Here is an 18290-nt window from a genome sequence, read left to right as displayed (position 1 = left end):
TATATATATTTATTGTGTGTGTGTGTGTGTGTATATATACAATATTTATATATAAAATCTCGCTCGCCATATCGTGTTTCATCTTCTGCGTCTCTCTGTTTGACAGATTTTTTTAATGCAGCACTGCACATGTATGTATATGTAAATGTGATTTCAACCATTATATGTCCAATGTTCACCGCTGGAATCGTCCCACTGGGATTTGTTCTGAGTCTGAGTAATTATTAATAACTTTATATTGTTAAATATATGAGGTTTTTGAGAGTGTATGAAGTGTGTGAGAAGATTGAACATGTTCCTTATAGTTTGGGAAAAGTCTATAAACACTGAGAGAAGGGATAATTAAGCCTCATCGTGCTTTTGAATTGTGAAAAATAAATATGGTAGTCATTTTGCGGATTTCGTGTATGGTGGGGTGTTTTTAGAACGTAACCCTTGCTATAAATGAGGGACCACTGTGTATACACACACACATACTCTGATCACAGCCTCTACTCTGCTTGTATCTCACAAAATCATATTCTCATCACATCTTTTAAATTAGATCATATTTAGATCTTGTTTTTTCTTTTTTTTCTCTTAATTGAATTTTTTATTATGTGTGTGTGCCCATATAAAGCCACCATGACAGCCGCAGACCCAGTCTGTCGCTTGCTTTGTGTTAACATGTGAAATATTCGCCGTGACAGTTGATTTGAAGCTTGATGAGACAATGATTTACTTGCAGCTTCTGCTTGTTTTGGGTATTTGTGCAACATCGCGTTGATGTGAGAATGCATTATTTCAGCCCTGGTTGGAGCTAAATCTTTTCTACTATGTTTCTGGTGGTTAATTATTGTTTTATTTAACATTTTCCTTGATTCTTAACACTTTTGGTTCCATAAGTTTGTGTTAATAAGTGGTCACATGTATGTTTTTGTGGGTTTGTCTTTGTGAGGACAGCAGGCACAGTGGCTTCTGGGCTGTGGGACAGTAGACGGTGCCAGATCATCACGCAGTTCAAAGGGGAGATAATGAAGGATGCAGAGAAGCAAGCAGTGGCTCACCACAAAAAAAAAAAAAAAAAAAAAAAAAAAAAGCTGGAGAATCAAGTGAAAGGTTGGAAAGCCTGCAGAAAGTCCCTGAACTTAAATAGAAGCTACTGGAAGGGAAACAGAAATGTGCAGCACGATAGCAAGCTGCCAGCTTTTTCAGAGTGGACACGACAGACTCCGACTTTAGATGAGTGGACTGACCAGATGAGACTTTGCAAACAAGAGGTAGGACAGAGAAGAAGTGGGCTCAGACTGTGTTTGGCCATCTGGAAGGAGGAGCATGCACAGGGGGGAATTTTCTACCTACCAGCAGATCAGAGCAATAACCCCCGGCTGAATCCTGGAGAATTGGGCGGGGCTGGATATTGGGCGTCCAGTGGGCGAGGTTGGATGTCAAATGGGCATAGGGTTAGGGTTAAGCCTGTTCCATCCTCCATGAGAAACGAGAACTTTTTCCTTGTTCTCGAGGCTCTGAGAAGAAAATGACGTCATTTTGTTCTCGCGGACGTGTTTGAGGACAGTTCTTGACACACCGGGCTGGCAGAACTTTTTTCTTGCGGGGCTACGAGAAGTATCGTGTGATTGGTCGGACATTGGAGGTGGGCGTCGTTAACACGGAGAATGCATGAAGTGGAGTTGCTGCTTCCGTGTGTTTGCTGTTGCCGGCAAAACGGATTGTTTTGATAAAACAGCTTATCGAGGTGGTGAGAAAGTACGAACATTTGTACATGTGGCGTTAAAACACTCTGACCCTGCCGCGTGCACGACCCGCCCTGCCGCGGACGAAGCTGCTCGTTAAATATGAAACTAGAAACTCGGAGAGCGGAAACCTCCACCAAGCACAATGTTTAAGAATCCTTTTAAAACATTCCTGGATCCAAACGGTGGTCCTGATCACCACCAGAATTTAATCAGTTCTTCATTTTTACATTTGCAACAACTCTTGAAATATTTATAAAATCCCTCTGTAACCTTTTAAGCTATCTTAAGCAAAAAGACGCCGGGGAAAACAGCCTCCTCGGCAGAGGTAACAACCGGGTTCATTGCACATAAAGCAGACATCTGCCCCCTGCAGTGATCCCTCCCCGCTGCAGACGTGCTTCTCGTGTAGTATGTATGGACCTGCCGAACAAGATGTTTGTTCTTGCAGCCTCGAGAACAAGAACTCAGTTCTTGCTTCTCGTGGAGTATGTAACAGGCTTTAGGGTCGGGGTTAATCCAGTCAAAATGTTGAGGGGGCTGGGCTTGGATGTCCAGCCCTGCCCAATATTAAGCTCGCATCATTCTCCAGGCTGCAGCCAAGACCCTCTCGATCAGAGAGACCACGTTGTTTATTTTCATGACTGCTTGGTCAATAGAAAGCAAGAAGAAGAGGCTTTAATGGATTCTTCTCATTCGTTGACTTGGATTTGATGGGTCAGATTGGTAAAACATCACCAGCCTGCAAGTAAGGTGTATGGGTTATCTGTGGAGCCAAGACTGGAGTTACCAGGTGGATTGCCATTTGTGTGCACATCAAAATGAAGTTGTTCCTATTTCTAATGAAATGCAAGCCCCCCTTTAAAAGTATAGAAACAAGCTCTTCACAACACGCAGCTGAGATCTTTCTGTGGCAAGTCTCAGCTGATGGAGGCCAGTTTATATCAGGTGTGAAAAACTTCTGGCAGCTTGTTCCATGTAAACAAGCAGGAGCAGGAAAGTGAGCAAGTTTCTCCTTGTGAGATGTGCAAGCCGGTGGAAAACCAGAACGCGTTGGTGTGCTGAGTCGCACACGTGTGGGAGGATTGCGAAGCTCTCTTGGTTCGCTGTTGGCTGCATCGTCGGGGAGTGTTGGGGACAAACAGCTAGAGGTGAGAAAAGAACTGGTCCAGTTTCCATGCCTGATCAGGTGACCCTTTCTGGAATTTGACAGGTCGGCAGAGCTGCTTTAAGCTGCTTGTTTTATTGTATTTACAATAAACCAAAGATGAGTGTTGTCTTTTTTATTTGTTTTGGGTGTTTTTTGTTAAGTTGCCATGTTTGTGTCATGATGTGTGTTTTGTGATGTCTCTTTAGTTCCTGGTTTCCTGTTTTATTTTGTAGTTTTTTCTTGTTTTGCCTTTGTCTGTGTTCGTTCGTTCACCTGAGCTCATTTAGTTTGTTTGTTTTGTGGTGAATAAAAGTTATTCAACTGGGATCATTTAAGGTCAGATGGTAGAAAATAGTCTAAATGTTAGGATGAATTTTGGAGGAAACACAGAATCCTGATGAATCTGTTTTAGAGTGGAAAGCAGGCTGCTGGCTGCCGTAACAAAACACATTTAAGCATCATGAGATGTTTTGTGGGGAGGCTTCCTCCGGGATTAAGAGTGTATTTAAGTGTTTTATTTTGAATGTGTGTGTGTGTGTAGAGGAGAGAGAGGAAAAGAAGGTGTATGGAACTTCTCTAAAAGGCAGACCCAGGGAGAAGACGGGGCTTTTTAGCCCGGCTCTCTGCCTTCTGTCCCTCTGCTTTTGTAACCTTGCTGTAGATATGTAAATAAAAATCCTTTAATATATCAGATCAGACTCTCCGCGTCGTTCAAGAGTTTACATGAGTGACTGTAATGGGACCCCCCCTGCTTTATAAGGAGGGGAAGGTATGGAGCGGAGTCTCCCTCCAGACACCTCCACTCTAACGCACCTTTCTTCTCAACTGGACCACTGCAACGGTCTTTATGTAGTTATCAGCCAACAGGCTCTTTCACGCTGCAGTTAGTCCAGAATTCTGCTGCACGACTTTTAACTGGTGCCAGAAAACATGATCCCATCACACCGATTTTAGCTTCTCCCCACTGGCTGCCTGCACGTTTTAGAATTGATTTTAAGATCTTATTGTTTGTTGTTAAAGCTTTAAATTGACTGGCCTCTCAACACGTGACCGAATGCTTGCAAATTTCCACCCCAGTTTGCACTTTGAGGTCTCTGGGCTTGTGGTGCCTAAGACGAGACTGAAGACTAGAGGGGACAGGTCGTTCTCCGTAGTCGGTCCTAGACTCTGGAGTGCTCTGCCCCTCCATGTTCGAGCTGCCCCCACAGTTTAAGTCTCGTCTAAAGGTCCACTTTTATTTTTTTGTCTTTTAACACTGTGAGTTGTGTGGTCTTCGTTGTCTTTTATTTGTTTTATTTTCCCTTTGTGATTTTTTTATTGGGTATTTATTTATTTTTAATTGTTTTACCTGTTTTTATTATTTTAACGACATTATTTTATTTTTATTTTGTGATATTCAACTTTGTGCAACACTTTGACAAATTTCTGTTTTTAAAAATGTGCTTTATAAATAAAGTGGATTGAATTGGGTTCTTGACTAAGAGGAATTAGGAAATTCTTCCACAGTTTCATCTGTCTTGTTGTGTTCTGTGTGTTTGTACCCCTCGGGTTTTGTCTGGAGTTGCTGGTTCATTGTGTTTCCTTGTCGTTGTCAACCCTGTTCCTCGTCAGGCTCTGAAAATGAACCATCTTGGTTCTGCATCCCTGCCTCCGTTCTCTGCATTTGGGCCGCACCTGCACCAAACCCTGACAGTTTGGACTGAAACGGTTATTTGTTACATTTTGGTACCCTGCAATATCTGCTATTTTTTTTTTGCAACTTTAAAAAGCAATCATGCTTCTTTATGAGAACAAGAAAAGCCACTGCGGTGTCAGACGTTAGCTGCCTGCCCTGGCCTGAGTCGTTGCAGGGAGGAAATAAGCCCTCAAACGTGGCTCGTGATTCCAAACCAGCATCGGGGCATTTAGAGAAGGAACAAGACATGAAATTATAATGAATCATTTTTTTGTGCCTCTTGTGCATCATCACATATTCAGTGCCGCATTGCTAATAGGGAAGTGCTACAGCAATCTTAACATGATTAAAATTTCAATTTGGCCCAGAAGTTCCAGTTTCTCGTGCGAAGCCCCAGAGTGGCGCCCCGCAAGAAGGAGGCTTCACTTTGTCTGAAGTGCTCAGGATGCTGCAGATTACTGGGATGAAGGCAGGAGATGATTGAAACAAGCACTTTTTCCCAGTTAAGACCTAAAGCTTTGGGTCAGACTGCTGTTGCTGGTCAGAGAACTGTCTGGGTTTAATAAGTTTTGCTTGTTTTGAGGAGGAAACCCCTTCATTCTCCCTCATACTTCCTTCATGGTGGAAGCTTAAAACCCACTGCAGCAGCTGCCATCCTGACTGACTCCTTTGTAAGTGCAGAAGAGTGGAGATAAGATGGAAATGGGAGCTTTTGCTGCTTTATTTCTCAGTAACGAGTGTCTACACCGACTGCAGCTTGCCTCCATTCTCGCCTGCTTGTTTATGTCGATCTGAATATGCATATGGAACGTGGGATTTTCCATTTCTTCAATTTTTTTCCCATCTCCATGTTTTGCTGGAGGCTTTAGTAATCAAGCTGTGGTTTGTTTAAAACCATGAAATCTAAAATGGCAGACGCCTCGGCGGGGGGTGCTGGATGTTGAAGTTCGGCTGGCCTCCATGTTTGTTTCCGCTTGCCGTCACCTGGAAACTCAGGCTGATACTCTGATGTTGTTAACGCCTGCATACAGCAGATACGCGTCATGTAAATACAGATTATGGACATGGATGGAGTGTGTCAGAATATAAAGTCTTTTCACGCATTCAGAGTAAATTATTCTTTCAACTGGATCAAGACTAATCTGGAATAGTTTCACATCTGTCCGTCTGTCTTGCTTTTGTTGAGGAGTTGGAACAAAGGGATGCGTGTCGTGCTGATAAAGCTTTTTCTGCAAAACACTTTTGCCAACTGTTCCCTCATTTTGCTTTGCAGCAGTTGGGCGGAGCAGGAGGTCCAATGCAGCCCGGTCAGGTCCCCCCCAATCAGAACTTTCTCAACAGGCCCCCGGGTCCTATTCCTGTTTCCCACAGTAACGTGCAGCAGCAGGTAAATAATCCCACTCTGACTGCATGTCTGTTTTTTTTTTTTTTCTCCCCACACCTCACACTGCCTGGTGTGTATAACTTTACTGAGTGCTTGCTGACTTGTGCATGCAGTAACTCTGTTTCCTCCACCGTCATCCTTCTTTTTTCTTTAGTATTTTTATTCATTTTTGTACCTTACTTGCACAACTCTTCCCTCCCCCTCCTCTTTCTCTCTGATCTGTCCTGCATCCAGCCTGTGGTGGTGGGTATGCCCCCTGTTAGTCAGGTCTCTATTATGGAGGAGCAACAGAGGCAGAACAACATGGTGAGAAACCAAGAAAATCTTGAGAACATTTGTGTCCTGGGATGCCATGAAGACTCGTATAATATAATATAATATAATATAATATAATATAATATAATATAATATAATATAATATATAATATAATATATAATATATAATATATAATATATAATATATAATATATAATATATAATATATAATATAATATATAATATATAATATAATATAATATATAATATATAATATAATATAATATAATATAATATAATATAATATATAATATAATATAATATAATGTAAAGTAATGTAATGTAATATAATACAATTATATAACATAACATGATATAAACTGATATAATATATCATATAATATATAATATGATACAATATAATATATCATATAATATAATATCATATGAAACAATATAATTTCATATATAATATATAAAATGATATTATTTAATATAATATAAAATGATATGATATAAAAATTATATAAAATGATAATTTAATATTTATATTATATTATATCATATTATATTATATTATATTATATTATATTATATTATATTATATTATATTATATTATATTTTTTTATATTATACACAGACTTTAGCTGTATTTGTAGCCGTAGTAACGGGTGATTACAGTATAAAGTGGTTTTCTGTCATAGCTTTGCACACACTCCTTCACAATGTTCAGAATTGTGTGTGTGATGTGTTTCTAAAGACACTAACGGTCTGTTGTCGCTGCTGAGCGTCAGGCTGGCAGACTGACAGTTTCCTAAACGCATGTCACTGTTGAATGCGCCTGATGTAGCATGCCCTTACAGCAAAACAACATGTTTTATTAATAACATGCATGTGCAAGTTTGTATATTTTATTAACTAGAATCTGTTTGTATTCATTATGATATGATAAACCTCGTCAGAAGATCTGACTTCACTTATTGGTGTCATCCCAACACAGTTAGGGGGATGGGAGGCATAACTTGACACCAAAATCTGCAGAAACGTTCATCTTTTTTTTAAAATGCTGCTGTTTATATTTAATTGAACATATTAAATGAAATTCTGATCACACACCATTACTCTCCACTAAACATGACATCATTTTTTAGTTATTTCTAGATCAAAGCTTATGTTTCTTTCAGCTTTAAGCAGGTAGATGTGCTCAGTAGTGAAAAGAAAACCTGCTTTTGTTGCGTTTGCAAAGCAGAAATGACTCTAATATTCTCCCATGACGACATGATGGATATCAAGCCTCTGTTTGTGCTAATGTTGTCTAACCAACTGTAATGTGGTGATTCAGTGGAACTGTAAATCTGCATGGCATTCCTTCAGATGACAATGAGAGCAACCGGTCCGACCAATCAGCAGCCGGCGGTAAGCGGAGCTCCACCCAACCAGGTTGCACAGGGCGGGCAAGCGCAGCCTCAGGGTCCCATACTGCGTCTCTCCAACCCAGGAGCCAATCCGCAGCTTCGCAGTCTTCTTCTCAGCCAGCAGCAGCCAGTAAGAGCTCAACAGACGGCAGACGGCTTCTCAGGCAAACATGACAACCGCCCTAAAAGTCTACAGGTGTTGATGTTCGTCTTCTGTGTCCTTGCAGCAGAGTGCGGTGCCTCACATGCAAGGCATGATGTCTCATCAAGGTTTAGGGCAGCAGCTGGTCCACCCGGCGCCAGGAGGGGGGGCTCAAATGCAAGGCCAGTGGAGGCAACCCTTGGCAGGTCAGCAAACACCATATATGGAGGTTAAGACAGAAAAATTTGACAGTTAGATGTGAAAATTTGCTCTCGTCGGTCTGTCACTCTGCATCTAAGATCAGATCACTAAAGGTCACATTTCTAAAACAGGACCAGTTCTTCTGTCACTTAACAAGCGAAGCATCAGATGTTGGCAGCTGGACTTAGAAATATGTCTGGCTTAAGATATTTTTTGATGACGTGTCACTCTGCATCTTGTTTTTTGTTTTTTTTTGTGCTTTTCTGTAGAAGTTTATGACAAATTTCCATCAGATGCATCAGCTGGGATTTGCTAGAGTTAGATGAAGCTGTGCGTCGTCTGCAGAAGTTCTGCTTCATGTGTGTTTGGATTTAAAATGTGCTTTTTTTTTTTAAAAAAAAAAAAAAAAAAAGAGTTGTGCTGTTTTTCTGTGGACACGATGTTTTCTCTTGTGGTTTAAAAAGGTGATATAGTGCCTGCTCACGCTGCGTCGTCCCAAAGGGAACAAACTGTCTTCTGTTTGAACTCACTGGCCTCAACTTGGGTTTAATTTAAGCAACGCGTGTGAATGGGGCCTAACAAATATCCTCAACAGAAAAAACTGCTGCATCTGCACAATCTAATGTCTGATCACTAATTGTTAGTCAGGTTGGACTCTGCAAGAAAAAAAGAGCAGGATCCATATGTTTCCCACAGATACCGCCTCTCTGTGGGGAGGAAGAGATTCTGCCTTTTAACGTTTGGTATTCTCCTCTCTGTCCATGTGCAGGTCAGATGCTGATGTCTGGAGGTCAGAGAGGTGTCGTACCCCAACCGGGAATGCCTCAAGTGTCCAGCATCATGGAGGACGAAGTCCTCATGGATCTTATCTGATCAGGCTCTCTGGACTTCAGAGCTTTTTTTTTTTCCCCCACTATTTTTATTTTATTTTTAGTCACATCTCAGCAGAAGTGCCAGTTTGGACACAAATCTTTCTTTCCCGCAAATGTTCAGCATAATTACGAAAAGAGTCATAAGTAGTTTCTTCTTCTGTTTTTTTTTCAGTGGGACTGAGCAGCTGGAGTTAATTAGGGCCAGACAATGCCAGCATTAGTTTTTCACATAAATGGTCAAACCGTCGGCAAGCTAATCCTTCACGCTCCACACCGGGTTGAGCCCGTGGAAAGAGTCAATTATACTTCTCATCTACTTGTCTCTGAGTTTTACATTTTATCATTGCAATCCCAAGAAGCCTATTTGTTTCCCTTTTAATTAAGATTTAACTTTTCTATCTTTTCTTTTTTTTGTTCTTTTTTTTTAAAATTATTCATCAAGTTTTATTGGAATGAAATAAATTCAAGGAGCATCGATTAATGACGCGGCTTACTGCAGATGGTGATGTTGTGCTTGTGTTGGCCGGCCGAAGCCTTCCCAGCCTGGACTCTGCGTTGCTGCAGCTTGGACCTTTTAAGGTGAACAAGAGAGACAGACTGAAATAGACACAGTAATAGATAGTTCAGTGTCTCTTTCTGCCAAATAGTGTCACAGTGTTAATTTTAACTACTCCAATATGTCGTGGAACCATAGAGGGGCCTTCCTTTGCCAACTAGTTCTACCAGATGGCATCAGTTGGCCGTGTTTCCACTGGCATGGTGTACAGTCATGCTGGCTGCGTGTGCGCACGGCACCGTCTGCATTTATGTCCTTCCAGTCTGCTTTCACAACTCACCCTCAGATGTAAGCTCCATGCATTCGTTTTCAATCTTCCCCGTCAACAAAAACACGGACGTGTCACGCACCTGATGGCACCGCGGCTGCAGAGCAGGGGAGGGGGCAGCGGGGGGGATTCAGTGCATGTGAACTTTCCACACTAACGCATTCACATATCAGTTTGTGCAGCTACTTGAACACACTGTGTACACATGCACGCTCACCCAACAGGAAGTGATGTCAGACCCTGTCACCTGGGAGACAGAGACGGTTGCTAAGAGACCGTGACAGTGGGTTCTTGTTTCTGAGCTTTTCCTCAGCTTCGCTTTCACATGGACTCACACAGATAGACACTAGTCCCTCAGTGGCTGGTGCTCATCCCTCCCATCCCTTAATCACTGGCCGGCCCTCCGAGCCCGGCTTAGTCTCTCTTTATCTTCTCTCTCTCTCTCTCTTTCTCTATTCTTTCTCTCTCTCTCTCTCCATCTCCATCTATCAGCCTCTATCGAGCTATTACTGCCTGTCCAAGCTCATAAGTTTTTCAGTATCTCCTTTATTAAAGGCAAAAATGAGGAACCTTAGTGGTAAATAAGAGTAACTAAGCTGACCTCCAGTCATGGTTGTCATTTAACACACAGCAAAGACACAAAAGCTTCATCAGCCTGATACTGTATACTGTTTTACTGTGTTTGGTTCAGCAAAGCCTTTTCTTTTAATAGTAGCCAGAAATACCTCCCATCATTTTTCTACCCCGTAAGTTAGGAAAAATCCACCTTTAGTAAAATCAAATTTAACTGATGTAATAAGACTTTAACCGCCTTGCTGCAAATAACCACAAAAGAAACTTCATTTGATTTTCTATGTAGTGAAAAATCCTGATAATAAAAGTGTTTTACAGTTTATTCAGAACATATTCAGAGCATTTAATGTATCTTGCTGCAGCCACATGCGAAAACTGATTCATTCTGTACCCCATGTACCTATGTCAGGTCCAACTTGCTATGACGGGGTTGGACCCCTTTTTCCTTCAGAACTGCCTTAATTTGTTGTGGCATAAATTCAACAAGTTGTTGGAAACATTTTAGTCCGTCTTGACGTGAAGCATCACACATTGCTGCACATCCACGATGAGAATCCCTGCTCTGTTGGACTGAGATCTGGTGACTGGAGACTGCTGGAGGGCAGTGAACTCATCGCCATGTTGGAAATGATTCAGCTCTGTGGCATGGTGCATCATCCTGCTGGAAGTTTGCAGAAGATGCTGCACTGTGCTCATGCAGGGATGGTCAGCTGCAGTGCTCTGGTGGTTTTGTAGTAAGAGGCCCAAAATGGACTTAGAAAACATTCCCTGCACTGTTACATCACCAACATCCTGATCCCAGACATAATCATGAGCAAAATCTCTGAGCAGTGGTGAATTGTTTAACCTGTGCCATGAAGAATGAAGGCAGCTGTGAAGGTAAAAGTGGGTTAGACCTGAAACAAAGCAAGGTGGATCTGGTAGAGCGGTCGGTCGCTGGATCTGACGAGAAGGGAATCTTTATATTTTAGCAAAAGTCATGTGAAAAATGAATAAAACAGATGAGTTATTTGGATATTAAGAGTCTTTACCAGCCAACAGGAGCATTTTATCCCTTGTTTTTTTGCCATCGTAAACTCTGCTTCTTCATCACACTGACTTAAACTCCTCCAAACACGGCAGAATTTAGAAAAACTTATTTTCCAGTTACTAACTAGGAAGGTCCCGTACCACCTACTCGGTCATGTCCTCCAGCTTCTCCTTCCACACTAGATCTACATTCTGAGGCGTCAAACCACAAACGCGCCCACGTATGAACCCAAACTCCAGCTCGCTGCAGCTTAAAACGAAAATCCGCCGATATCTTCTCTCAGATGTGACTTATTTTCCACTAAAAAGAGACGTGTAGACATGGCTGCTTGTTTAGTTTAAAGAGGCACCAAAAAGTAGTTTCACTTGGAGACTGGTGGATGTTTGACACTGAAGAGCATCCAGAAGCCTTGGTTTCATCTCCCATCAGGCTGCTATGTTTATAATGGAAGCTTGTGTTTACGGGGTCATGACAAGATGTTGAGCTTCCCAAATCTAATTTTATTTTCAATCCTAACTTGGCATAAAAAGTAAAGACATTTGTGCAACAATGTCTCTTGGCAATAAATCCCCTACCATTTGAAACCCCGTGTTTTTCCTTTTTAATGATGACACATTTGTAAAGAAAATGTTTTGAGGGATGAGCAGCGGTGTCGAGTACGTGGGTTTCACCTGTGGAAAACTTGCCAAATCTTCTCTGCTGACACCAAACGGCTTCTTCTGCTGTTGTTTCGTGTTGCATTTGGTTTGTATGATTGAAGTCTGATGTAACAAGCCATCACGGTGAGCTGTGAGTTTGTACATTTAACAAACGGAGAACCCTGCGCAGCCACAACGTTCTGGTCACCTGCTCGGCCACATAACGCTGTGGGACGGCACATCCTTCAGCCAGCGTTTGTCACCAGTCTGCCATTGCGATTGTGTTGGATACTCCGGCACCAATAAGTGTTTCATGGTGATGAGGTCAGCACTCATTCCCTCCTATCCACTCCTAAGTACTGGAGGTATCCTGCTAAACTCCTCACTGTGTAGGTAAACGTTGGAGGATACAGTCCGGTTCCAGCGCCACTGGATGCAGAACCTTATCTCCATAGCAACAATGAAACTCCCTGTTTTTCTAATCGGGGATCTGATCATCAGCGTCTGGGCTACCAGAAGCTCAGACTTTTAAGTTTTTCCTGGATACAAACCACATATTCCACTCTGCTGCTCATCCCACTAAATGCATTTCCTTTACAAGTGTGGATCCGTTTAAATAGAAAACCGACAGACTTTCCAGTGTTTTAGGATTTATTTCCAGGAAACATCTTTACAACACAGTAATAACCCACCAAACACAAGCTGCCTGACTTTGTGTGCTAAGTTTATATGTGAAATCTGCACTAAATGTTTCTAACCGTTACCAGCTCCGGTCCTCCAGGGGCCACAACCCTGCTGGTTTAGGATGTATCCCTACTCAAACACACCTGACTCAAATCAATGAGTCATTGTGCTGAAGTTCATCGGCTGTTTGGTCTGTTTCATTTGAGTCAGGCGTGTTGAAGTGGGAATAGATGGGAAACCTGCAGGACAGCGGTCCCAGAGGACCATCTTTAGACACTCCGGTTCTAACATAAAGCATTGCAGTAAGATGACTTTCTTCTTGTATGCCTCATATATATTCACACGTTTTACATTCCATTTAAACTTAAACACATAAAGTGTACTTACGCAGGAACTTAACGTATAACCGACAGCTCTTCTTTCCCCTCACTGTACATCAGTTTGAGGCTGAAATTAAAACGTGATAAATTCTGGTGGTTGTCTGTGTCACCAGGAGAAAATCATTGGAGCGGTTTAAGAGCCAGTTGGGGGAGGCTAAAAGCTAGAGATGAAGATTATACAGCCTGGTGGCAGAAGTGCTGCTCAGCATAATGGGGTTTATAGGCCTGGGGCCAGAGTTTGTTTTATGCCCTGCCAGAGGAGGTGTTGACAGGAGCGAGCGACGGAGGAGCAGGACAGTCTTATTATTATTAAGCCTCACACACACAGGATGAATGTCTAGTGATGGTCATGCTAGCTGACGAGTGTAGCCTGGAAACGTGGACATGAGAGGGCAAGAATGTGGTTTTAAGCAGCTGAAACGGGATTTATCTTCATATCTTCACAGACCTGGTGGTTGAGGTCCACTTGGGTGGATGATTTGACCTCTGATAGACATGGTTGCCATGTATAAGTGTGTCTTTTGATGAGGGAGGAGTGCTGGCTTTCATGGTGAAGATGCAAGGCTGGTTAACGCCATGTGTAAAAGAGCTGCTTCTTTCTCTGCAGGTGAAAACACAGAAAACACACGCCTGAGCATCGAAGCGTTCAGCCCGCATGGAAGTCGCCACATCCTGAATGTTCAATTTGGTATCACACAGGTTGGGATCTTTGCAGCTGGCGGCGTGCTGTTTCACCATCAGATACGGATCAGGGCTCAGTTAGGGCCTCGGAGGCTGCGAAGAGTTCAGTCTGGAGACGGTGTGTGAGGAAGGATGGGTAGATGCAGAAGCAGCGGGGAGGAGGAGGAGAGAGGCAGGCGGCCTTCTCTCTACACCACTGGCGTATCTGCCCCACTTCCTCTCACCATGAGATTCCAGCAAAACAGAGGTTTCACGCCGGCGCAGCAACTGCTGCTGGGGGCCCCAGGACCTGAACATAAACAAAGGACCAAACAAAGTCTCTCAGCTGATGGGCCAGCGCAGCGTAGCACACAGCATCCCGAACCTGAACCCAGGAGGAGAACGGCGCCTCATCCGCAGGGCTGAAGCAGGAAAATACCAGACAGCAAGCTTCTTGTCTTCATGGGACAAACATTAATCCTCACAGTGGCCCCCATCTTTATTCATTAATAGGCCTGTGGCGTCCTCTCCATCAGTCAGTCAAAGGCTGGCCTGATGGAGCGAGCCCTGCACACCCACCACCACGGTGAGGGAGGAGAGAGGTGGAGGTTCCACTCCACACCATGCAGGCTGAGCAGACACTGCAGCAGAGACACAAACAGGGTGGGTTGGAGAGGAAGAGGAGGAAATGGGAGGTGGGGGGGGGGTTCTTTTAAATAATGAGCTGAGGAGGGAGGAGTAAAGGGTGAGAGGGGAGGTGAGATAACTGGAGGTGAAAAGAGAGCAGCGAGATTGAGAGGTTCAAAGTAAAAAGAGGGGAGAGAAGAGTCAATATGAGGAGATGCAGGACGACGAAAACACCTCCACAGACTACTGAGGTGTGTGTGTGTGTGTGAGAGAGGGAGGGAGGGAGGAAGGAGAGTGTGTGAGTTAGCGAGAGGGAGGGATATCCACTGCACTGTTGTGTGACTGGAAATTTAATAGAGCGAGGGAGGGAGGGAGGGAGGAGAAAGGGAGGAAGGAGCGACGCAATGCAAAAGCAATGAGCGGGAGTCGTTAGAATTACAGAAGAGTGGGACAGGCTGCTAGATCCTCACTGCAGAGTGTGTGTGTGTGTGTGTGTTTGGGGGGGGGGGGGGGGGGGGTGTCATGTTAGGAAGAGCACTGTGCATAAAGTAGAAGAGTGCAGAGGAGGCCGTAAGGAGTGTGTGTGCTGTGTGAATCTCTGAGTAGAGAAACAGGTTGGCCACCCTGTTGCTGCATCCAGACTAGATATGTAGGGGGGGGCTCATTAACTGAATCCCCGCCTAAATCATCAGATCTCATGTGTGTCTGAAACACAGCAGTTCAGGAAGGAAGACACGTGTGTGTGAGGTGTGTGTGAGAGAGAGAGAGCACGTGCCGGTGATGGAGGACTGGCGTTGAGGTGCAGGGATGTGTGAAAGAAAGATCCTCCGAGTCTCAATATAGAACGTTATCAATCCAGCACTAATCACCCGTCTGAACACCCTCCCTCCCCCCAACACTCACCCATCTCTCCTCCACCTCCCTCCTTTCCCTCAGCTCTATCTGATGGACACACACCGCCCACCCACCCACTCACTAACACACGTCCTCCTGTTAACATCCTCACTGATTGACAAGTCAATCCAGACCAGACCTCTACCCTTAACCTGACCTTGCACACCCCTCTGTTATCTCTGGGGGGGGGGGGGCTCTGATGAACTGTTATCACTTGAGATCAATCACGTGACAGCTCACATTGTTTAAAGGGAAAACGTGCTTTCTGAAAATAAACCCTTCCTCCTCTTCCTCCTCACTCCTCTCCCTTCCCCTCCATCCCAGCATGCCAGTTAGTATACCTGCACCAGAGCTCCATATGATGGGATCTGCAATGGCAGCAGGACTCCCATCCAATGAGGCAGCGCTGCTCAGGTGGGGCTGCGCACTGTGTGCGTGAGTGTTGCCTAGGGAACCAGCCAAGCACCAAATGTTCCTTGTAACAAGCAGTAAACACCACCATCATCACACCATGGAGCTTATGGAGGATGGTATGGAGATAGACAGGCTGGAATGTGCAGCTGGGGAGGGAAATGCATTGTTTATGTGTTTGTTTATGTTTGAAGTCATAACTAAGAACAGCAAGTTATGACGCAATTACGTTCAATGCGTGTGTTTATATTGTTTCTCTTCTCTGATTGACATTTAAACCTTTATTGGCCTGTTTGGATCCTGGTGTAACACATTAGTTATTTCTACATAGTTTTATTTTATGAGAAATTATAGAAAGCACGAGGAAAGTTTAGAAGACCAGCATCCCCATCCCAGTCCTCCCAGTGGTTCCATCCACCTGAAGATTTCTGAGACAGTTCTCGTGAAACCAGCGGCGGCAGCGCAGCACTGGGGAAGGCTGAATCAATCCGGGAGAGGGAGAGAGAGAGAGAGGGGGGGGGGAGAAACGGTGAGGGAGAGAAGACAGCGTCGGCGGCGGCTCTGCAGTGGAACAGGCTGCTACTGGAGGGAAGCTGGGAGCTGTGGGAGTACCAAACGGCGCGTTCGGACACAGATGCGTGTCGGGACTTAAACGCAGCATCACAAGAAAGAAAAAGGTAAAGATCGATGAGTTTTCCTGTCGAGATGCGCATCTGCTGTGATGCTGTCTGCTGTGATGCTGTCTGGTGTGTGTGTGTGTGTCTGTGTGTGTGCACGCGCAACAAACTGCTTGGAATTGATATCCGCGTCCCTGACGCTGGGATGATGCGCGAGCTGTCCTGGTGTGGAAGCTGGCATCCCAGGCTTGAGTCTGGCTGACATCTAGGAAGGATGCGCGAGGAGACGTTTGCGTAAATAAACCCATCATCACGTTTCATCTGATTTATGCGCAAATCAAACTTTTTTTTTTTTTTTTTTTTTTTTTTTTTTTTTGCCATTTGCAGCTTTTTAATGTGTGTGTGTGTGTGTTTGTGAGAATTGTTGCGTGTTGAATGTGTTTGTCAGCACATGTTCATGTAACCTTGGCGATAAGGAGAGCATCCGCTGTCGCACAAGCTGTTGACAGGGCTTAATATTTGATCCGGTTAACGCGCTGCTTTCGCTGAAATCCAGCTACTCTCACAACCCCCCCTCTAATCAGACCAGTCTAACATCTCTACTCCCCGTATTGTGGGGGTTCAGTCTATCTAATCTGGGTCCATTTACCCTCTCTAACCCCTGCTGATGACCCCGGATTTGGGTGGAAAATGCGCAGCACCTCGCGGTTTACGCGCGGTGGGTTAAGCTTTGAGTCAGAGCCCGGGGCCCCTCCGGCTGAGAACAAGGAGCAGATAGATTAGGACTGATGAATGAATCTACCGCCTCTATCTGCAACACAATGATACGGTTATGAGGGGATTTAAATGCTAATGTGGAGTGTTTCAGAGAAATCCAAGCGGACTGGGACTGGCGGAGGGAGATTGCTGGCGGTGCGCGCGCTTTTGGACCAGCTGGATGATCTCCTGAGTTCTGTGATGAAGAGAATAAGTTATTAATGGGCTGTTGGAGAGTGAAATGGGGCACTGGGGCAGGATTAGACAAGACAAAGGTTTTTGGAGAGGAGGCGATTTGAGCTTTAACAAGCAGGGATGAGGAGCTAATGCACCGAGAAGCCCGAGAACACTCAACTTTTACTGGTTTATTCTTTATTTTTACAGTAAGCATTAGCGTTTAGTAGCTTGAATTTTCAATTCACTCATGCAGGCAGCCATGTAGCTGATTTACTGCTTACCTGTAAACTTAACCCCAACTGCTCAGCCATCAAAGTGACCATGACACATGCCATTTACGAGCCCTCGTTTCACTCTCCTTTCTCTGAGATCCAAAGTTGTTAAACTTTTAGAGGATGCTTAGTTTTTATGTCACCCGTAAAAAACATGTATGTTATCAGAGGCCTTTATACTCAGCTGTGATGCTTTTTGTCATCTGATGCTCATGAACTGTACTGCAGCACCAGTCACCACAAGGCCACTGTTTCACGAGGAGCTTGTCACATACTATCATCCATAAAGGCAGGGTCCTCTGGCTCAGGGGGGGTAGCATTCTCAAATATCAAGACGTCTTTGTGCAGCCAAGCAAGGCCAAAATATCACTGGAATTATTTCATATTGAACTTTGCAGGCTGCTCTCCTCCCACTCCCTAAACCAGAGGTACCTGGTCTGAAATGGATTAAAGTGGGCCACGTTTACTAAAAGGCAGCCACTTATCAGAGTGCAGCAACTCTTACAGAAGCAACAACAACAACAAAAAAAACAAAGAAAGTTGCCTATTCAGCATGTGGGAAGTAGATTTACAGAACCTTGGTGGCACAGAAAGTCTGGAATATGCTGAGTTGGATTACAGACCTGGAAGACGAAGGAATCTGTTGCTCTACTTCCATCAAGTGTTCGTGCTCTGAAGGTGCAAAGTCACGATAAGCTCTCCACCATATTATGTATACCATTAAAATTAAACAGTGTCATGATTCACAAGGAATAGTGAACGTGATTTAGCTAAAGGGATCCAGGTGAAACGTTTTATTCACTTTCTACTCTGTGTCTGTAACAGGCTCCTTATTTGGACACTTTAAGCTTAAAATTAGTCACCATTTGACACCAAAGGACAAATAAAGTGGTCCCTTTTGTGTGTGTGTGTATATATA

General features: G+C 43.9%; 1 protein-coding gene across 1 annotated transcript; it reads left to right on the top strand.

Annotated features, from left to right (window-relative positions):
- Positions 1–5831: 5831 nt before the first annotated feature.
- On the top strand, positions 5832–8962 carry LOC306774277 (mediator of RNA polymerase II transcription subunit 25-like; the record flags this gene model as incomplete). The annotated part of the gene is made up of 5 exons (XM_079264275.1): positions 5832–5945; positions 6177–6248; positions 7573–7743; positions 7841–7961; positions 8726–8962. Coding segments are annotated over 5 exons (582 nt in total), but the record flags the coding sequence as incomplete, so codon positions are not given.
- Positions 8963–18290: the final 9328 nt, after the last annotated feature.

The sequence above is a fragment of the Telmatherina bonti genome (assembly GCF_933228915.1).
Source record: "Telmatherina bonti genome assembly, contig: scaffold_264, whole genome shotgun sequence".
Classification (NCBI taxonomy): Eukaryota; Metazoa; Chordata; class Actinopteri; order Atheriniformes; family Telmatherinidae; genus Telmatherina; species Telmatherina bonti.
This window is presented reverse-complemented; position numbering and strand designations above follow the sequence as displayed.